The sequence below is a fragment of the Branchiostoma lanceolatum genome, chromosome 3, assembly GCF_035083965.1.
Source record: "Branchiostoma lanceolatum isolate klBraLanc5 chromosome 3, klBraLanc5.hap2, whole genome shotgun sequence".
NCBI lineage: Eukaryota > Metazoa > Chordata > Leptocardii > Amphioxiformes > Branchiostomatidae > Branchiostoma > Branchiostoma lanceolatum.
Window position 1 is genome coordinate 23,973,353 of NC_089724.1, and position 18,301 is coordinate 23,991,653.

The window sequence follows — 18,301 nt, forward strand, 5'->3', positions numbered from 1 at the left end:
ATGCACAATTAATAATAAATTTTGCAATCAAGAGACGGTGTCTATACGACGTATCAAGTCAAATTCACCTGTAAAGAAAATCGTACAATCATCTATCTTTTTAAACTTACATAAATGGTACTGAAGTCATTGTATGATGTTTCTATCTATTGCTGTGGTGCAAAAAGGACTTGTCTTTCCTCGCTTCATACAACGTCCATCAGAGTAGACTGATCCTGAATGTCCATCACAATTAGCAGTTGAACCAATGAGGGCATGGTAAATAGCGGTTAGGCCAATGACAGCAAGGTAATTAGCGACTCAACCAATGGCAGTGTAGCTGGAGCTTTTGACGGAGGTAGGGGGGCTATGGAATCAGTCTTTTAGTGCATGGCAGTACAAAAAAAGTCCATTCTTTCCCTAGCCACGTCCCTTAACTATGGGCACTTAACAGTTCCCAGTCTGGGAATGAATGGCCTAGTAGGAAATGTGACCATACCGAGTGAATTTTTCATGAGAGGGGACAGAAAATATGTTTACTAACGTAATCACCAGAGTGATCACCTAACAGTCCGATGAATACTTCCATGCGAAACGGCACCAGTTGCTGTCTGATTTGCTCAAATGTAGACTACAACTGCACACCCTTTATGTGCTACGTTTCCTGGGTAGATTCCCTCTTGTCGTCATGTTTGTAGTCTTCAGATCTGGAAATAAAACAAAACAAAACAAAATGAAATAAGAGAAGGGGAAACCATGTATCTAAAGTTTCGCTGTGCCTTTTTGATAGGAAAATACAACATTTCTGTGCACAACAATCACAAGACATGTCACTTTAAACTCGGTAAATAGTGACGGAAAGATTTTATGAAAGTTAAATATAACAGTATGTTTACATGTACCTCGCAGAAGAAAATTCTAGAATCAGTTCCCGTATATAATGGCTTCTTATTATCCTATAGGAATTGCATGTTACCATGTAAGTACACTGAATAGTGGTATAGCATATGACTGAGCTAACTACATAGTGCTAAAAAGATATCCACCTAACCGGATCTGTTCCTGTCCTTAGTGCTGAAAGGTGTTAATAACAGCTGTTGTCGTTACAATGTCTAACCAATATTCTTGCTGCAAATGGATATTGTGCTCTACCGTGTTGATTCTTTGTCGTCCCTCATCTTCCAAACAAGCAGCCCTATCACCACGCACAGCACAGCAACGCCGGCTATCACCCCTCCCGCAACTGCAGCCGTGTTAGCATTGGAAGCTGTACGAAAAATATGTCTATGGTTAGCGGTCCAAATTCAACGTGTGCTGATGAGCTCGAACTAAAGGTGACCAAATGCTACACATGTAGCCCAGCCTTTAAAGACCATTTCTGTGTTGTTGTTTTTTTCCCAAAATTTTGTTTCTTTCTGTTCTTGTTTACGAGTTGCTTTATGTGACAAGGTTCTCTCGTGGTTAGGGTTGTTGACTTAGACTCTAAAGGTTCTCGGTCCAAATTCCAATGGTGTGCCCCTGGGAAAGGGACTTAATACCTATTTCCTCACTTGGTGGAAATGGCTACTGAGATCACAAGAGCAGAGAAAGAGTCAGAGTGCCCCCTACCGACACAGGTGCCAGGTACACCGTCCCAGGTCCCGTCCGCTCTGCACTTGACGGTGTGTGTGGGGTGAGACATGAAACCCTCGTTACACGCTATAGTCACCGTCCCGTTCTCCACATAGCTGGGGCCGCCCACCTTGGAGCCATGCTCCGGTGTAGGCACGTACGGACAGGTCGCCACTGAAACACAACATCGTAACTGGTGTTAATAGATTGCAGACGCAAATGCAGAGTCATGATGGGCACTTGAGGCTATATGTGTCAAGCCCGTTCATATTAGAAGTGAAAGCGATTTAATCATTTTTACGTGAACGCCCCAAAATCAATTCCAAATGGCCTCAAATTAATTTGGCAAAACGGTAGATGTGAACGCAGAAGTCCTCGAAATCCATTCGGTTCGGGGTTTATGTTATTATTTCTGTCCTGCATATTCACCTATCCGGGGGCCAACGCAGTTTCCATTTAGGTTTCAGTAACCCTTAACCTCGAGTAGTTTTCCAGACTGTGATGACTTTCATGTGAATTGAATAAGAAAATGTCAACGTACATACTATCTTAGTATACATTTCACTTCATGAATTGCAAAAATTCAACAAAGAATTACAGCAAGGCCCACCTTTCCTTGTATCTTTACTGACCGCCTGATACCAGTCATGCGCCCATCGCGTGCTTGCCGCCAGGGCTTCGCTCCTTGTGGCGGTAAAATCGAACACGCACTGGTCGTTTTCACCACATATTTGCGCCATCTTGCGACCTTCGGCGGACTCTGCAGGCAAGGCTGGTGGGGTCACTATTGGTGTGAAATTGGGGTCGTGTTTGTCGGCGTACGTTGCTTCTTCCTGGGCGGAGTAGACGAAGAGAGATGTCTGGCTTGTGATGGCCCCTTTTGACAGCAGACGTTGGTGTGGTGAAAGAAGACAACAAAAGAAGTGGTTACAACTTCTAGAGCTGTTTGAAGTAGGTGTGTTGGATTGTTAATCTCAACACGGCATCAACGAATATATAAGACTTGCTTTACTCTTGTATAGAATTCACACGCCATTTCCGAAAGTTTTCGATCAGTCCTCCCATCCTTTTCAAGTTGAAATGACCCGAAGCTTGCATCACGTGATCTGAACGGAAGTGTGACGTCAGAACGGGTCAAAGGTGCCTGGCAGTCGGTATCGCCCCCCGTCTCGGTTGAGGGATAGTTGATGTGCTCTATGTATACAGATTTCCGGGCACCTCTGACCCATTGCTGACGTCATACATCCGTTCAGGTGACGTGACTTAAAGTTCGGGTCATTTCAACTTGAGAGGAATCAGAGGACTGATCTAAAGATTGTTCGTAAGTGCTTGACTTAGTGTTCAGATATAGTGTATACAATCTCTACAAAGTTAATTATAGTCACATATGAACTTTCTTTCGAATGTGGTTTTACTAGTGTTTAATCGCTATCGTGAACGATCTTTGTGCACTGCACTCAAAGCTGACTTACATGATGCTCCGAAGTCGTTATAAATGGTCATCTGGTCTGCAGTACTCGGGACTGTGTCGCCAGAGGGCGTGGTGAAATCATCGTCAGGGTTGTCGTTCCACCTTCCTAAGAGGCCTTGCGTCTGAGTAAAATGCATTTCAAATTAGCCATAAAGGTTTTAACACTTAATGGAGGAAAAAGTATATAATCGGATTTGACTCAAATAACACTTCGCTAACTTAATAACACTTGCTTAAGGGGCATCTACCTGACTTCCTGCTGAAGAGTGTTATTACAGTGGCTGTTGTTGTTACATTTATTTGTTCTGTTTCATTCGCATAATTGTAAAACCGCCTTTGTGCGTAACATACAGGTTTTGTACAGCAAGTACAAGCTGCGTTAGACCGGACTGTAAGGTTTGATCTATTCACACCAGGAAGGACGGTTTACGTGCCATCCGAGACGACGTCCCCAACCGAAGCTAGGTACTCATTTTTTATTGGTCCAGTGAGGATATTTGTGTAAAGTGCCTTTCCCAAGGGTACAATATCGGGGCTTGCTAAGGATTCAAACCCAGAACCTTTAGATTAAAGCCAACAACCCTAACAACAAGACCACCTAGCCGCGTTGTCTAGCAAATATCTTTGCCGTAATCTCATGATGTGCTCAAACATAAATCTCCAAGCAGACGTTTGGCTCAGGCTGGATTTGACGTGTTTTGGGGCGTTTTTGTCGGGCTCTATATTTTACCCCTTTTTCTTTATGTTTGGCTTGGAGACATAAAGACAAAAACGCCTAAAAACACAAACAGTACTAAAACATGAATGAAGTTTTTTCTTCTTTGTCCACAAATTAACTCCACAATTGAATATAAATTCTAAACACGTACCTTGCCCTTCAGAGTTGGTGGGACGAGAACCAGAGCAGTCAGTACTCCGCCCTTACTGCGCACCTCCACCCCCACACCGGACAGGAAATGGACGGTAACGTTGGACGGGACGATAGACATAACCTTGAGACCTGTTTGGTCATGAAGAGTGTAGAAGAATTACTGTGCTCAGTTAGATCAGATCGAGATAGCCGGGAAGTAGCTTCGTAAGCTGGCGTTTCGAGATGGGCTTTTTTCTGATGGTCTAAACAGTGCTATCATATATTGTACTCGGTATGTTGTGGCCGGCCGTTGTAAAGCAATGTAATGATATAAAGTCTGGTACCGCTGACAAACTACTTAACATCTGTATCGAAGGCAAAGTAATGAATTACATACCTTCTTCTTCTACAAATTGTTGAAAACGGAAATTTAGCAATCCTTCTTAACAGTATGAGCTCCTTCCGACTTCATCAAACCTAAACCTCCATCCTTCACCACAACGATTTATGAAAAAAAATTACAAGGGCCTGATACAATTGACTGAATATCTTTGCGACAAGCTAGCAGTGGGCTCCCCTTAAGACCTGACATTACTTTGCAGGTCTAGCGATCTTGGCTCTCAACTACAACACCACTGGACTCGAGCCAAACTATACTTTCAATTCTCCAAGTATCCTATTTCACCTCTTCCGCCTTACATGCTATTAGGGTAACACCCTAGTATTCAGTATTCACATCACTGAGGACTCACACAAAGATAAACAAACACCGACTCACCAACTATTTAAAATAGCTCTGTTTTCACTGAGATAATAAATGTCAGTATTGCAAAAATGTAAATGTGGCCTTACCTGACAGCGTCATGACTGAGGTATCAAATCTGAACACTTCTCCGTTCACCAGGACTTGGGGAACTTCCGACTCTCGTGCACGGGGCAGTCTGACTTCCACTGTGTCGGACACCCCCTCGCGCATGGCCACAGAAGTGCAGGCAGTTGTCTGTACAAGATCGCCTGGCAAAAACATAACATGTCGTTGACCGTGATTCATACATTACAGAGATTGACAAACAGTATCAAGGATCTACGCAAATGGAGGTGCTGTGTTTCTTTCCGATTAATTCTGACGTTTCATGAATTCGTATTTCCCTAGTAAGCTTTTCCATCTCACACCATTGAGGATATATCATGATAGAGCTTTGGTTTAAACAATTGCCCAGTTTTGCTGCACTTTCAACATTTATTCACACAATCTCTTTCGATATAGTAACATTGTAGAATTTTAGATTTCCCCTAGGATTGAAGTAGTTTTTCGAGGTATGCATACTTATATATATATATACCCAGGTGTTCATGACTTTGTTGAAAAGACCTTGAGAACAACTTTTTATAAAGCGGCAGTCTACTGATATGCACACTTCAGATATCCAGGTGTCCATGACATATTTAAAAAGACCTTGATTAATATATAAACTTTTTGTACGAATTGCAGTCTCTGGCCTGGGTGCCCGGCGGAAGTGGAAAGGTTTGTGTTTAGTATTGTTTGCAAACAAGACTCAACACAATCCTTTCCAACTCCGCCAGGCAACCAGAGACTTTGTAGAGTTGACGTTTCATACTGTCCCATCACACCTTGTGCGTTCGACACTTGTGCTGTCCTGACTTGGATCTGTAGACTGACGTCATCCGTCTGCAGTAGTGTGTACTCCCCTTTACCGTTAAACGTGTAGCTCTTCCCGTCCAGCGTGATCACGTGAGGATCGCCAAACACGGCACCTGTAGTTCACACACAGATCGCAAGGCTGAACAGGCAGTTTCAATGTCTCCGTTTATTACCGCATCTCATTAGAATTACCATGCACATATCTACCATACACTTTGATTATTTAGCCGGTTAACTGTGTATCAGTGTTGATAAAGAAAGACACTGGAAGACTCTTGACTTGTGAAGACTGTGGAGGGCTAAGAGTCACGTTTGGGACCGCATCCTTCAATCCTTGAAGGATCTTAAGGCCATCTTGCGGTAAGAAGTAGTAGCACAGTCCATGCTGGCATTGAGGAAGGCAGCTGAGGAGTTTGATATCGATACGTCGGCCTGGTAGATGTCTCTAAGGTTGCGTGTTAATAATTTCAATACCCCTTTTTGATGGATTTGTATGACTTTTAGGAAGTGGATAGCTTTGAGCTCCCAAAGAAACATGGTGCCCCCCCAGCGGTATTATCTGGTACTGCAGCACTACAGACCGACACCACCTTTCTAGTGTGGTATAGTCGATGGAAAACTGGCCGTCCCCGAGGAATGACCCTTATGAGAGGGAGATATCTGGGATTGAGTAAGAGAATATTGCAAGGGGAGGACCACTAACATCCTTGATGGCTAGGGCAAAGGCATTAAGAAATTCACCAAAAACATTCTTTAAAAAAATTATCCTACGAATGAGCGTTCTCACCGGCCTTAGGAGGGACGTATCTGCTGCAGTCGTCAGTGGGCCGCAGCTCGAAGTACACGTCACAGTTATCGGACCACAGGCAGCAGTAGTAAAACGTCACCACGTCGAGTAGCCAATGGGAGAAGTCCGGCACCCTGGGCGGATTCTGGGGTTACAGTATACATGTGAAAAATCATATTTTATGATCGCCTGCATTATTTGACAGACCTATACATTAATTTCGCTAGCTTATAACGTTAGATGTAAGTAGCGAACACTCTTGGTTTAGTTGAAACGCCAAATCCCAGATAAAGCTACCAATATGCAACCCATTTTTCAGACATTTCTTCCCCAACGGGCAAGAATAATATTGAAACACCAGAGGCGAGTAGAAACAGAACCCGGGTCCGCAGGTCCAAAGGCTGCATGCCATAACCGCTAGGCTAAAAAGTCCCGACCAGTTAAACTGGTCATCATCAGTTTGTGACGCTTGAACCCCACTGTTACAATATACACATGTGCTAGGTAACACAGTTCAAATACTTAGCTACAAATATCTAACATATGTACCCCAATACTAGGTGCATTTCAATACAAGGGTTCGGTTTCTTCTCCCTTCTTTACAGCGTTGAAAAGGGTAGGAAGAGACGAGCATGTTTAAGGTGTTTTCAGCACTATTGCATGATATGGAGTACCGGCCTACCCTGTAAGGTGGCGCTCCAAACGCGTGCCCCCTGTCCGGGGTGCTGCCTCCCGCCGTGTCACCGGTAAACAGCTCCCGTCCGTCCGCGGCGTAGCAGCACTGTTGCCCCGCGCCGTCTGGGCTGCAGTAGGGGCGGTGGGGAAACAAATCATGTCAACCTTTCATATTCTCCAACGCCTCGCCTATAGCCTATACAATATACCTTGTGTAGGCTAAACCGGGCCGAGGTTTCCACTTTTGTGGGCCTGGCCGGAAATTAGCTGTCAACCAATCAAAGAATCGCCTAAATGTTTTCTTTGGGTAAAGCCGATTCTCTGATTGGCAGACAGCTGGTTAACTCGGGTGAGGCTCAGGAAGGGAGACACAAGAAGGGAAAAGATAGGCAATGTCACAGCTTGAAACATCGAAACTGCATGCGCATGTTATCAGCAAATAGACAAAGGACACCACTTTAGCGCAAATTGAGCGTCTACATATTTCATTTGGTGCAATGCTGAAGTAGGGATATCCCAGGTTCCAATTATTAGCTGGTAAACAGTGAGACCCCGGTTCAAATCCGGGGAAGGGCAACTCTGTTGGGGCTGCATTCGCCTTTCGGAAAGGACGTAAAATGGGCGTTGCGTGTTCGAAAAGGTGCCTCGTGCACGCGTACGCCGTACGTTAAAGGGGAAAGGCTAGAAACCCCTCCCATCCTTGATTAACTTAACAATGTTGAAGGTGTGTACGGGTTGAAAAGAGACGGCGAAGAGTAGCTTACCTTGCGGCGACTGACCTTACACAGTGCACGGCGCCCGGGTGGTACGTACAAGTACTACCCAACGACAGCGAACAGCCTGGGTCCATCTGAGAAGGTTTATGACAATAGATTTATTTGATGACCATTTAGCTCACTTGGTAACATCTAGCCTACAGCTGAGATACTGGTTTCAACTAGTTTGTAATTGGGAGACCCCGGTTCGAATTCGGGGAAGGGCATTCTGGTTGGACCTTTAAACAGAAGGGACGTAAAATGGGGTTTCCGTGATCAATTGATAGCTTCGCTTTAGCAGTATGGCGTTTCAAGTTTTGCCTTGTGCACACGTACAGGTATGTCCGTTCAACTCCGTTGTATATTCATTACACGAAATGCGTTGTGTTCGCAAACCATTTGCTCGTGTACACAACTCATTTCGTCATCTATGCAGAGGAACTGATAGCTTGGTGCATTTTTGTGTGTTAACGACGGAATCCACGTAATGGGCTACCGTACATTACGTTCTGTATTACATATACCTGGAAACGGCCGGTGTCCGCTAGTGCCTGTTCTAAGGTACACGGGCAAGGGGGCATGTCGGGGACGAAGTCCGGCATCTCCTTTTCCTGCTCCCGCCATGCCATGCACCGCTCAGTCGACCAGGACACCGGGTCCTGGTAAAACGACTCTTCCAGCTGCCAGGCCAAGGCGTGAACTTTGCTCCACAGAGCCCGGATATTCCTACAACGGCCAAACGTTTATTTCACGTAACAGGCAGAGAAGTTACCGTATTCAGTATGTGCAGTATACCTGTATATGTACATGTTATGAAACAAGCAGTGATATGATATGACGGCTGCATCGTATTTGACTACTACTGGTGAGAATTAACTGCAGACTTCAAGACTGTGTATTGTTTAGAAAGAAGTTCATGATAGTATGCATACTAATGCACATTTAGCAGATGTGATAAGATATTCTATTATCACAGTAATTGAGCTTCTGCTTGTAACTTTTATCACCATGACCTGTACTTAGCTCGTAAGTCGTACAATGAAGGTCTTTCATTCAAGACCATTGAACAAAACTAGAAGGACTCGTAAAACTTCCTTTAAGAGACTCTTGAAGTAACGGTAATGAACAAAACGAACGGACACGGACCACGAACCAGCTTTCGCCCTACTATATGTTGTAGCAATTGTATATTGTTGTACCATAAATATGCAATGATATATGTTGATAGAGTTATTAGGACTCAAATGACTGTGTATCTCTGTTATATTGTGTCTGACCCTTACCTCTTCCCTCATGACCTCAATGAAAAGCGGCCTGCGTGCCGATTTGAGCTTATCATGTCATAAACAAAAGGTTCAAACAAAACAAACAAAATGGAGCCTTCTGATTGGTCGACGACATCTACATGTAGCTATATCGATATTATAATAGTGCTCTTAACTAACTCCTCACGATGATATTTTCCTGGGCTTTATGGGAGCAAAGTTGTTAGTTTCAAATATTTCTTATCTGGACTCAGAGTAACGTTAGTGTAATACTAATAACGTAAACTCACGTCAGTCCTTCTTGTTCGGTGTATGCAGTAACCCTTATGGAGCCTATGTGGTACTCGCTCGCCGGCTTAGACTCGGGACTGAACGTGTAGGAGCCGGTGTTCGGGACTTGGCGGGCCACGCTGTACATAAAGTCCCACGACGCTACACTCCCTTCCTCCTGCAAGTTGGGAGTTTAGAAATTCTAAAATAAGTAGATGCGTGAATGAACGAATAAATGTATGAATGACTGAATCAATAAATGAACGAACGGATGAATGGGTGAATGAATGAATGAACGAACGAACGAATGAATGAATGAACGAATGAATATAAATGAATGTATACTATATTCAATAATGCTTGTTACCTTGTACCCCCACAGCTCTACATTGACCGCTGCGGAGTCGAGGCTGTCCCGGTCCCAGGTCATGGTCAGCTGTCCCCGGATGAGTTCGCGCCACGCCGGCAGGTCTAGCGGAGAGGTGGCGGACTTGATGGGACGCTGCCATTTGGAGTTTCCGTCGACCAGAGTGACACCGGACCTACCCAGCACTGTACGGAGAAAGGAGTCACTAAATAAACTTTATTGCACAACAATTGCACAAAGTACAACGTATGGTATCTTCTGCTACATAGCAACAACAACATTCTACTTTCGTCGTCTTTGATGGTGTATCTCTATCTGTATCAAAATTTGGATTCTTAAGACTTGTTAAACTTTGGTTAATCATATCTACGTTGGTACATTATGAATTACATGTATATTGTTTTGCTTATCACTGGAAAGCTTAATTCGCACTCTTCACAACGTTTGATTTTGTTTATTTGTTGTGACAAGAATATCAAATATGTTTTGAGACGAGTATTAGAGCTGACGAAATGTGCGTGGGTCACAAAAAAGTGCTAGAAATTTCCTCAGTCGTACTCTGTCTTTTTCACGATAAGCATCATGTCTCATATCCTTGAAGAGCATGTTTAGTTGTTAAAAACAGCAAAGAAGACGACGTGCAATGTAGAGAAAAACAGTTGCCTATCACGGTACTGATCTTAGAACACCAGTGTTGCACCTGCAGTGAAGTTGGCGCCATAGCTGTAGCTGGAACCTCCGTCTGTAGACACCTGGAAGGGAACCCGGCCGATCTCGTACAGGACAGGTGTTACGCACCTGGTCAGCCCGTCAGGTCCGACCCCACCTGCTACTGTCACCTGGTCAACCTCGCCGAACCTGAACCACAAGGGAAGATTTTCATTATCACATAGAGCTTTGGGGTGAAGATGGATTCAAAATGTGAATATTTTTTTCCTCGCGAATATATATAGTATAAAAAACAAAGAGACGTTTCCCAGAATATGAAAGAAACAACAATGAGCTTAAGGTTCTGTAATGACTGATTTCACTTGTCTCTTTTCACACCACAGTCCTCATAGTCACTCAGCGTCTTCTCAAACGCGCCAACTGACCTGCAGTACACCTGGCCTCCGCTAGATGTGATATTCGGCGCCGTGAAGACCAGCTCGTCCCCTCCCATAAGAGTACCGAAAGTTGGGGTGAAGACAATCGGCGAAGGTTCGTCTGTGTCAAAGAAATAGATTCGAGTTGGATGATATGCGATTGTAATTCCACAGTTGAAAGATGTTTTCCAAAAGATTTTGCTTTTTCGACATGACTATGCTACGTCAATGTACGAATAAAGCATATTCTTATATTCTATCACACAACACACACACACACACAGGAGCATACACACACACAACACACAAATACACGTACATACACACACAGTCACACACCTACCTACCTACACACACACACACATACACACACACACAAACACACACACACACACACAAAACACACACAAAACACACACACAAAACACACACATAAACGTGTGCGCGCACAAATGCCCTTCCCAGGTTGAATTCGTGGTCCTTTCCCGAGTAAACACCCCTATGCCGACTCGTGGAGAACGGTCCCCAGGCTATTGTCATCGCGGCTTGTGACTGACGGGTACCACACACGCTGTGCCCTTACGTCGGGTGTTTACCCGCCTTCACGGTAACATCAGCCACCTGTTAGATGTAACGCGGACTGTTCTTACATGTGCACTTGATGATATCAAGGTTGCCATGTTCATACACATGCTACATGTGCATTGTCACCAGGAAAAGGAAGAAACTTGGATTGTGAAGTAGGTCATTGACAACTAGAGTTCCACGACCTCATACCTTCGCCAAATGATTTTAACCATTGTGGCTGACGTATTAGGAGTGTTTCTCATCAATTATAAATCATACCAGTTGATTGTCTTGAAATATGACCTTAACAAAGTATGACCTTAACAAAGTATGAGCTTAACAAAGAATGTTATGCTAATATTGATAATCAATTATGCAAATGAGGCCCTTACTTGCATAATTTGATTCTTCGATGTTCACATTCACATAACTTCCTGATGCCACAAAAAAGTATTAAATGCATGAAATTTCCGTCATTTACCAGTATGGAATTATAGTAGTTTCGCATTTAAGTATGCAAATTAGACCCACATTTGCATATTTTCTATCTTCAACATTCCTCTCTTCCTTAGTTACAATTTGAATAGTCATATCATGGCACAAAGCAGATTTTTAGAGTTGCCTCATTAATTATGCAAATTAGAATCTGATTTGCATAATTATCGGCCAATCATTCTAAGCATCACACAAGCTATCAACATACCAAAAATCATGATCATCCATCAAGGCCATCTTGAGTTATAGTATTTTCTCATTAATTATGCAAATGAGGTCTTCATTTGCATAGTTCATATCAATTAATATTTCTCTCTTCCTCACTTACATATGTCACATGTTTCAGAGTCCTATCATGGAATTTGGCGGATGTATTAACTTTCCTCATTAATTATGCAAATTAGATACTGATTTGCATAAAAAGTATCTAATCATGTTCATCATCACTCAAGCTATCTACTTACCAAAAATCATTGCCATCCATCAAGCCCTTCTTGAGTTATTCCCTTTCAAAGTCAGATGCAAAACCTGTTCCTGCAGTTCCAAATAAGCCGCTAGGGGGCCCAAACCCATACCACTTACTCTCTGTCCAAAGAGCTATCTACCACTCAAAAATCAGTTCCATAGCATGTCCAGAACACGAGATATCAAAACAGGAAGTTCCGCTGCAGTACCATTACAAGCCGCTAGGGGACCCAAAATCTAATCATTTCCAAGTCTCATCAAGACCTACTCACCTACCAAATATCAAGACAATCCATCCAAGCCTTCTCGAGTTATGCTGTACATTACACACACACATACATACATACAAACGCTACCCTCTGCATAACCTTCTCGGCGAAGGTAACAAACTTTCTACCGTCGAAAGGATCAACAGGTAACTGTCCGCAATTACACGCGGATGAAATTTAGTCACTCTATACAGTATTGAAAAAACGGCAGACACACACCAAGGCAAACAAACAAACACGCATCAGATCGAAAACAATACCTCCGTTTTCACGAAGGTAAGAAGGTACCAATTCTTAGACATGTAAATTGGAGAGGTTAATCGTCCCTCCAATTGGTTAAAACATTGGGTTTACCTAACAGAGACCATGTCCCGGTCACACAAACACATAACAGTTACGTTAGTGTTTGACGAATGTTGTGCCGCTAAGCACACGACGCTGTGTACATACCAATCACACGAGGTTTTCTTACCATCGATATCGTAACAAGGGCCGTGAAACAACTGAGAATAACCTCCAACACTGTAAGCGTTATCCAGTCAAAGAAGTAAACTGTTATAATGTCTTTCCAACAATGTAGACCTACAGTTACAAAAAAAAACATTACACTATTCTTTTTACTACTAACGAGTAACGTTACAAGGATCCGCTTCATTTTCATACTTACAAAACCGTAATATTTTCGACATTGTTCACAATTTTAATGATTGTACAGGTAGGTTTTCGTCATTGATTTTACACCAACTCGTATTGTCAGTTTATGAATGTTGTGCTCCTGTTGAATTCGATGTAATTGTTTTATATTTGTATTTATTTATGTTTGTGAGTAGATTGCTTCTTGTAGGCGTTTTGCCTTTTGTCCGATCAGCACTAAATGAATAAATGTGAATAGAATATCAAGGGCCGAACCCATCTGTACGGTTTGGACTGCATGATCAGTGGGGGTTAATGTAAGGTGATTTATTATACTCTCCAAGCAGAGCTAGGGTTTCGGCTGGTTTTTAACGTGTTTTTAGGCGTTTTTGTCATGCCTTCTACTTTGTCATCGTTTTTGTTGTGTCGCAAACCCAAGGTGGGTTTGCGACACAACAAAAACGATGACAAAGTAGAAGGCATGACAAAAACGCCTAAAAACACGTTAAAAACCAGCCGAAACCCTAGCTCTGCTTGGAGAGTAGATTTATTAGCCTCTACCAGGCTCCGCGGATCGCTGAGAAAAAAGTAGAAATAGGCCAAATAGAGAAGGGAGTCGGCTGCGGAGAGAGGATCCAATCTACAATCCTAACGGAGCCTGCAAGTGAAACCCTGGCAAATATTCTCCGTATCACCGGCGTAGTTAGTCTGGTAGAGACTAGGTGATTTATGTCGATCGTGTTTTCATCGCTGCTGCTCTGTTTTGTCTGTGAAGAAAGTAGATGGAATGTTGTTTTTCTTGGTTAATAAGTAACATTTGAACATCTGTTTCATGTCGACATCTCGAAGGATCGTATTTAGATTTTGGCACGAGTCAGGACATCTGTCTACTTTCAAAAGCAGAAAGACGTCAAAGGAGTGTTCAAGAAGAAGACACTTTTGAACATCTAATAAGTTCTAATTTCCATACAAACATCCCTGTCTATGATAAAGGTAAAGGTAAAGGTATAGTCCCATAGCCTTTTCGAGGCTGTTGGGGCAATAGATTGTTGTAAACTTTGTCTAGGACACGGTATTGAAAGGCAAAGCCCAATCCTCTCCTTCTGTCGCCGAAATGGGTACCAAGTCAGGTACTAATTTTGTAGGCAGCCAGCGCGTTCTGAACAAAATCGTTACAATATACTCTAGGTCTAGTCTGGGAAATGTATACAAAATTTAGTATTGTGTAGTCTTAGTCAAGCATGCTGAGTTATCATGCGTGAAAACTGAGTATGTGTCTGAATCCCTTATGCAAGGCAATGCTGTATCACAGCAAATGTTCATATTCCGGTTTGACATACGAACCAGCTTCTATTTCTAACCTTTGAATAGCATAGCAATTAATTATTGATATCAAGTGCAGCTGTAAGATTGAAAATACTGATAGGTTTCGCCAGAGGGACAACGATGGCAGTTCACTCTGACCGACTGCAAGTTGGCAAACAATGGATCTACTGAGATTCTATGCACACTGCACATAAAAGCGATCGCAACTCAGTGTTTTCGACCGTACGGAGAAATATTAGTATACCAAGGAAAATTTGACGTGAAACAGTGTACAACGAGATAACTTAAAATGAAAATACATGTTGGTGACAACTATAGAGAGCAAAATTTGGATTACCCCCTCTCTTTCTCTCTCTCTCTCTCTCTCTCTCTCTCTCTCTCTCTCTCTCTCTCTCTCTCTCTCTCTCTCTCTCACACACACACACACACATACACACACACACACACACAAACACACACACACACATACATACACTGACACACACACACACAATCAGACACACACACGCACACATACACACGCACACACACAAACATACACACATACACACAAACACACTCGCTCAGATACAGCACTATTTCAGCATGATGGGGTGGGAGGGGGTGTCTTTACGCAATGGGAAAGTTTCCAATGCCACCCCTCACCCCGCCCCCTTCTCTCCACAGACTACAACATTCCAAGGACGTTGACCGACCTTGTGCGTGTACGCACGACACGACCAGGACCACAGAGAACACAACCGCGGCCAACATGTTTCCTTTCCTGGGTCGGGAGTCGCCGTGCAGACTGTTCGTTCTGTAAACAACCGCGGTGCTCAACTTCTCACGGTTGCCTTGATGACGACTGTAACTCAATGCGGGGCGCACGCTTGTGGGGGAAGATTAATGTTTAACCGTGTGGTGACCGGCGTTATAACAACTTGGAGATCAACAGTCCCTTTCCACTAGGCGGTGATCTCTGAGCGACAGTACAGCGACCAAAATTGGATTTGTTTGACCCTTGATTTTATAATTGGAATATGGCACACGACGTAAAAATATGATCTAAAAGACAGTAAACACACAAAATCTAAAAAGATTCGTTCTTTCGCTGTGAAATCATTTGAGCCATTCGTCAAATCTTGGGGGTGTAACCAAACAGCACTGTGTATATTGCTACGTATAACAACATAGCGGTACAGGGCGGGAGAGAGAGTGTAGAAAAGAGAGTCTGTTGGTACATGATTGTTTAGTGTTTGTACTGTGGTTAATAAGAGAACGTTCTTAATGTTTGCCCGACCGGAATGCAAAGGTCGCTGGTTTGTTTGCACGATCTCGCGACTTGTCGCTCTAGGTATGTAAACTTGGCTAATAAAGGCCGCCGTTCTGCAGAGAAATTTAGATTTAGAGCGGTTCATTTCCGCTAGGGCAGCGACAGCTGAGCTGAGCCCATATCTCACTGGACTCGCGGCACACTGGCGACCTCGCTGCGACCGAGCGATTTCACAGCGCGCTCAACGAATTTCATCGATAGAAAACGAAATTTTTGACGCTTGTGTTTTTGTTTTCTTTGTAGTAATACTTCAAGGTAAACACAAAGGTAACCAATTTAGGTCGCCAACGCGGCGCGGGTCCAGTGAGATAGGGCCTTTGGCGACCTAAACCTTGCTCTCAACCGTAGCCAAGGTTGTCCCGTGGTCTCTCAAGGATCGTTCAATGGACGCTCAGTGATCGCCATCACCTCAGCGACTGCTTGAACAGGTTCAAACATTCGCGTAGCAGTACCAGAGGATGGAGATCCAAGGATGAGCGCTCAGCAAGCGCTCAAGGATCGCAGCGATCACTCAGCGATAGTTAAAAAAAAATTTATTCATGAAGAAATGTTTTGAATTCATTTTGTGAATATTGTTTTAATTACACTTTCACGTCTTGGATAATGATGACATTTCAATTATTAGAATCATGGATAATACAAGCCAAATCAGTACGCATATATGTTTGTATTCACAGTTAACTCCCCCAAAGGCTACTGCAATCAAAGCATTTCTTGAAATAAAAGAATGACACACATTAACCGGACAAAGTTTCGAGAACTGTTAAAGGTTTAGTTTTTACAAGTGAAATCGAATATAGAAGAAATGTTGATTCTTTTATTCAATACACCACATTATCACATTGCATGTAAAATGGGAAAATTGTGATTGCTAGTGACCATATACAAGAACAAACTTCACTGACATTGAACGTTGGATTTTTTTCATTTGTAGATATATGATACAAAATCAGAGAACAAGAGCTGGTTTACATTTCTTGAAACAATGTCATACACCTTCTTCTTGGGCGCTTGACCCCAACTAAAGGGGGTGTTGCCCAGTATTTACTGCCAGCTCCATGTCTCTTATTATCTTCGCCGAGGAACTCGGAGTAGATTATGTTTTCTGTTGAGCCGGCTGTTGTGTGGGTCTGTATGTATGTCAAGAGCATAACTCGGGAAACCTTTGATGGATCTTCATGATATTTGGTAGGTGTGTAGTGGTTGTGCAAAGGAAGGTCAAGTACAAAAATCGTTTACCTGGCAATTTCCAACAATACTGCAGCGGACTTTTAATTTTTCTGTGTTTGTATGTAGGCAAAAAAAGTGACGGAAACGTTGATGGATCTCAATGATTTTTGCTAGTTTGGAAGAGATTGTGGGAACGGAGGTCAAGTTTAAAAATGATTTATTTGGCGCTTTCCTACAGAACTGCAGCAGGCTTTGTGTGTGTGAGAGTTTGCATGTCGCCAGCATAAGTCGAGGAGCTATTGGCGGTTGTACATGATATTTCGTGGATAGGTAGTGATGTCAAAGAGGAGGGTTAAGTTCGATAATGGGCCTCCTAGCGGGTATTTGAGGTACTGCAGCGGAGCTTCAACGTTTGAGGCCAAATTTTCTGGAGGCGTCAGGTTCATGATTTTTTGGTAGTACATAGCTTCTGGGACGGCAAGTGAGTGGTGGGAATTAAGGCCCCCTAGCTGCTCGTTTGGAACTGCAGTTGGCGTTTTTGTTAATATATTTGGGGACGAATAACTCCAGCAGGGATTGACGGATTATCATAATTTATGGCATGTGGATAGATTCAGTGATGCTCTACATAACTGAATACTTGTCATGCAAATAAGACGATAATTTGCATAAGAAATGAGGAAAGTTTATAGATTCGCCGAAAGCTTGTAGTCAAATTTCATACAAGTGCTATGGTAACGATTTTTAAGTGGTGCAGGGAGTAAGTGATATACGTTTAGACCCCCTAGTGGCTTGCTTAGAACTGCAGTGGGATTTTTTCATGTTACCGTTGGAGGCGAATAACTCAGGTAGGGTTTGATGAATTTGCATTGTTTTGGACAGGTTGGTTATTGAGGTAATGATTAACAAATAAAGACGTATGAAATTGTAAACAGGGTCTAATTAAGTGGTGAAATAGGCTTGTTTATAATTACGTTTTTAAGTACCTTTTGTCGACCTATATCTGCTTGTCAGCAGGCCTGTGCAAATTAGATTGATGCTCTCTGGTGACCTCAAAAACTACTGGCCAAACTACGCTCCCGCTGGGACGGAGCTTATATCAACAAACACAGGAAAGGTCTGGCCCTGTGCGGGACAAGTCAAAACGATGAATATAAGGAAATGTGGAAGCAGCAGGCACTACAGAAGGCATTATACCAAGCTTTATGTGGTTTGTAAAATGCAGTAACTGTTGTATATACCACACTGGATGTGGACCACAGTAAGAAAAAGTTCTTGCGCAGATA

General features: G+C 43.0%; 1 protein-coding gene across 1 annotated transcript; it reads right to left on the minus strand.

Moving 5' to 3' along the window:
• Positions 1-433: 433 nt before the first annotated feature.
• LOC136431146 (sushi domain-containing protein 2-like) lies at positions 434-15,376 on the minus strand. Its single transcript, XM_066422413.1, has 17 exons — positions 15,229-15,376; positions 10,788-10,899; positions 10,394-10,551; positions 9,694-9,878; positions 9,347-9,504; positions 8,316-8,517; positions 7,801-7,886; positions 7,044-7,164; positions 6,362-6,506; positions 5,544-5,687; positions 4,764-4,925; positions 3,931-4,061; positions 3,063-3,183; positions 2,201-2,467; positions 1,588-1,764; positions 1,132-1,246; positions 434-686 (listed from the first exon to the last, which is right to left on the minus strand). The coding sequence occupies exons 1-17, from the start codon at positions 15,284-15,286 to the stop codon at positions 635-637; spliced, it is 2,394 nt and encodes a 797-aa protein (XP_066278510.1). The 5' UTR covers positions 15,287-15,376; the 3' UTR covers positions 434-634.
• Positions 15,377-18,301: the final 2,925 nt, after the last annotated feature.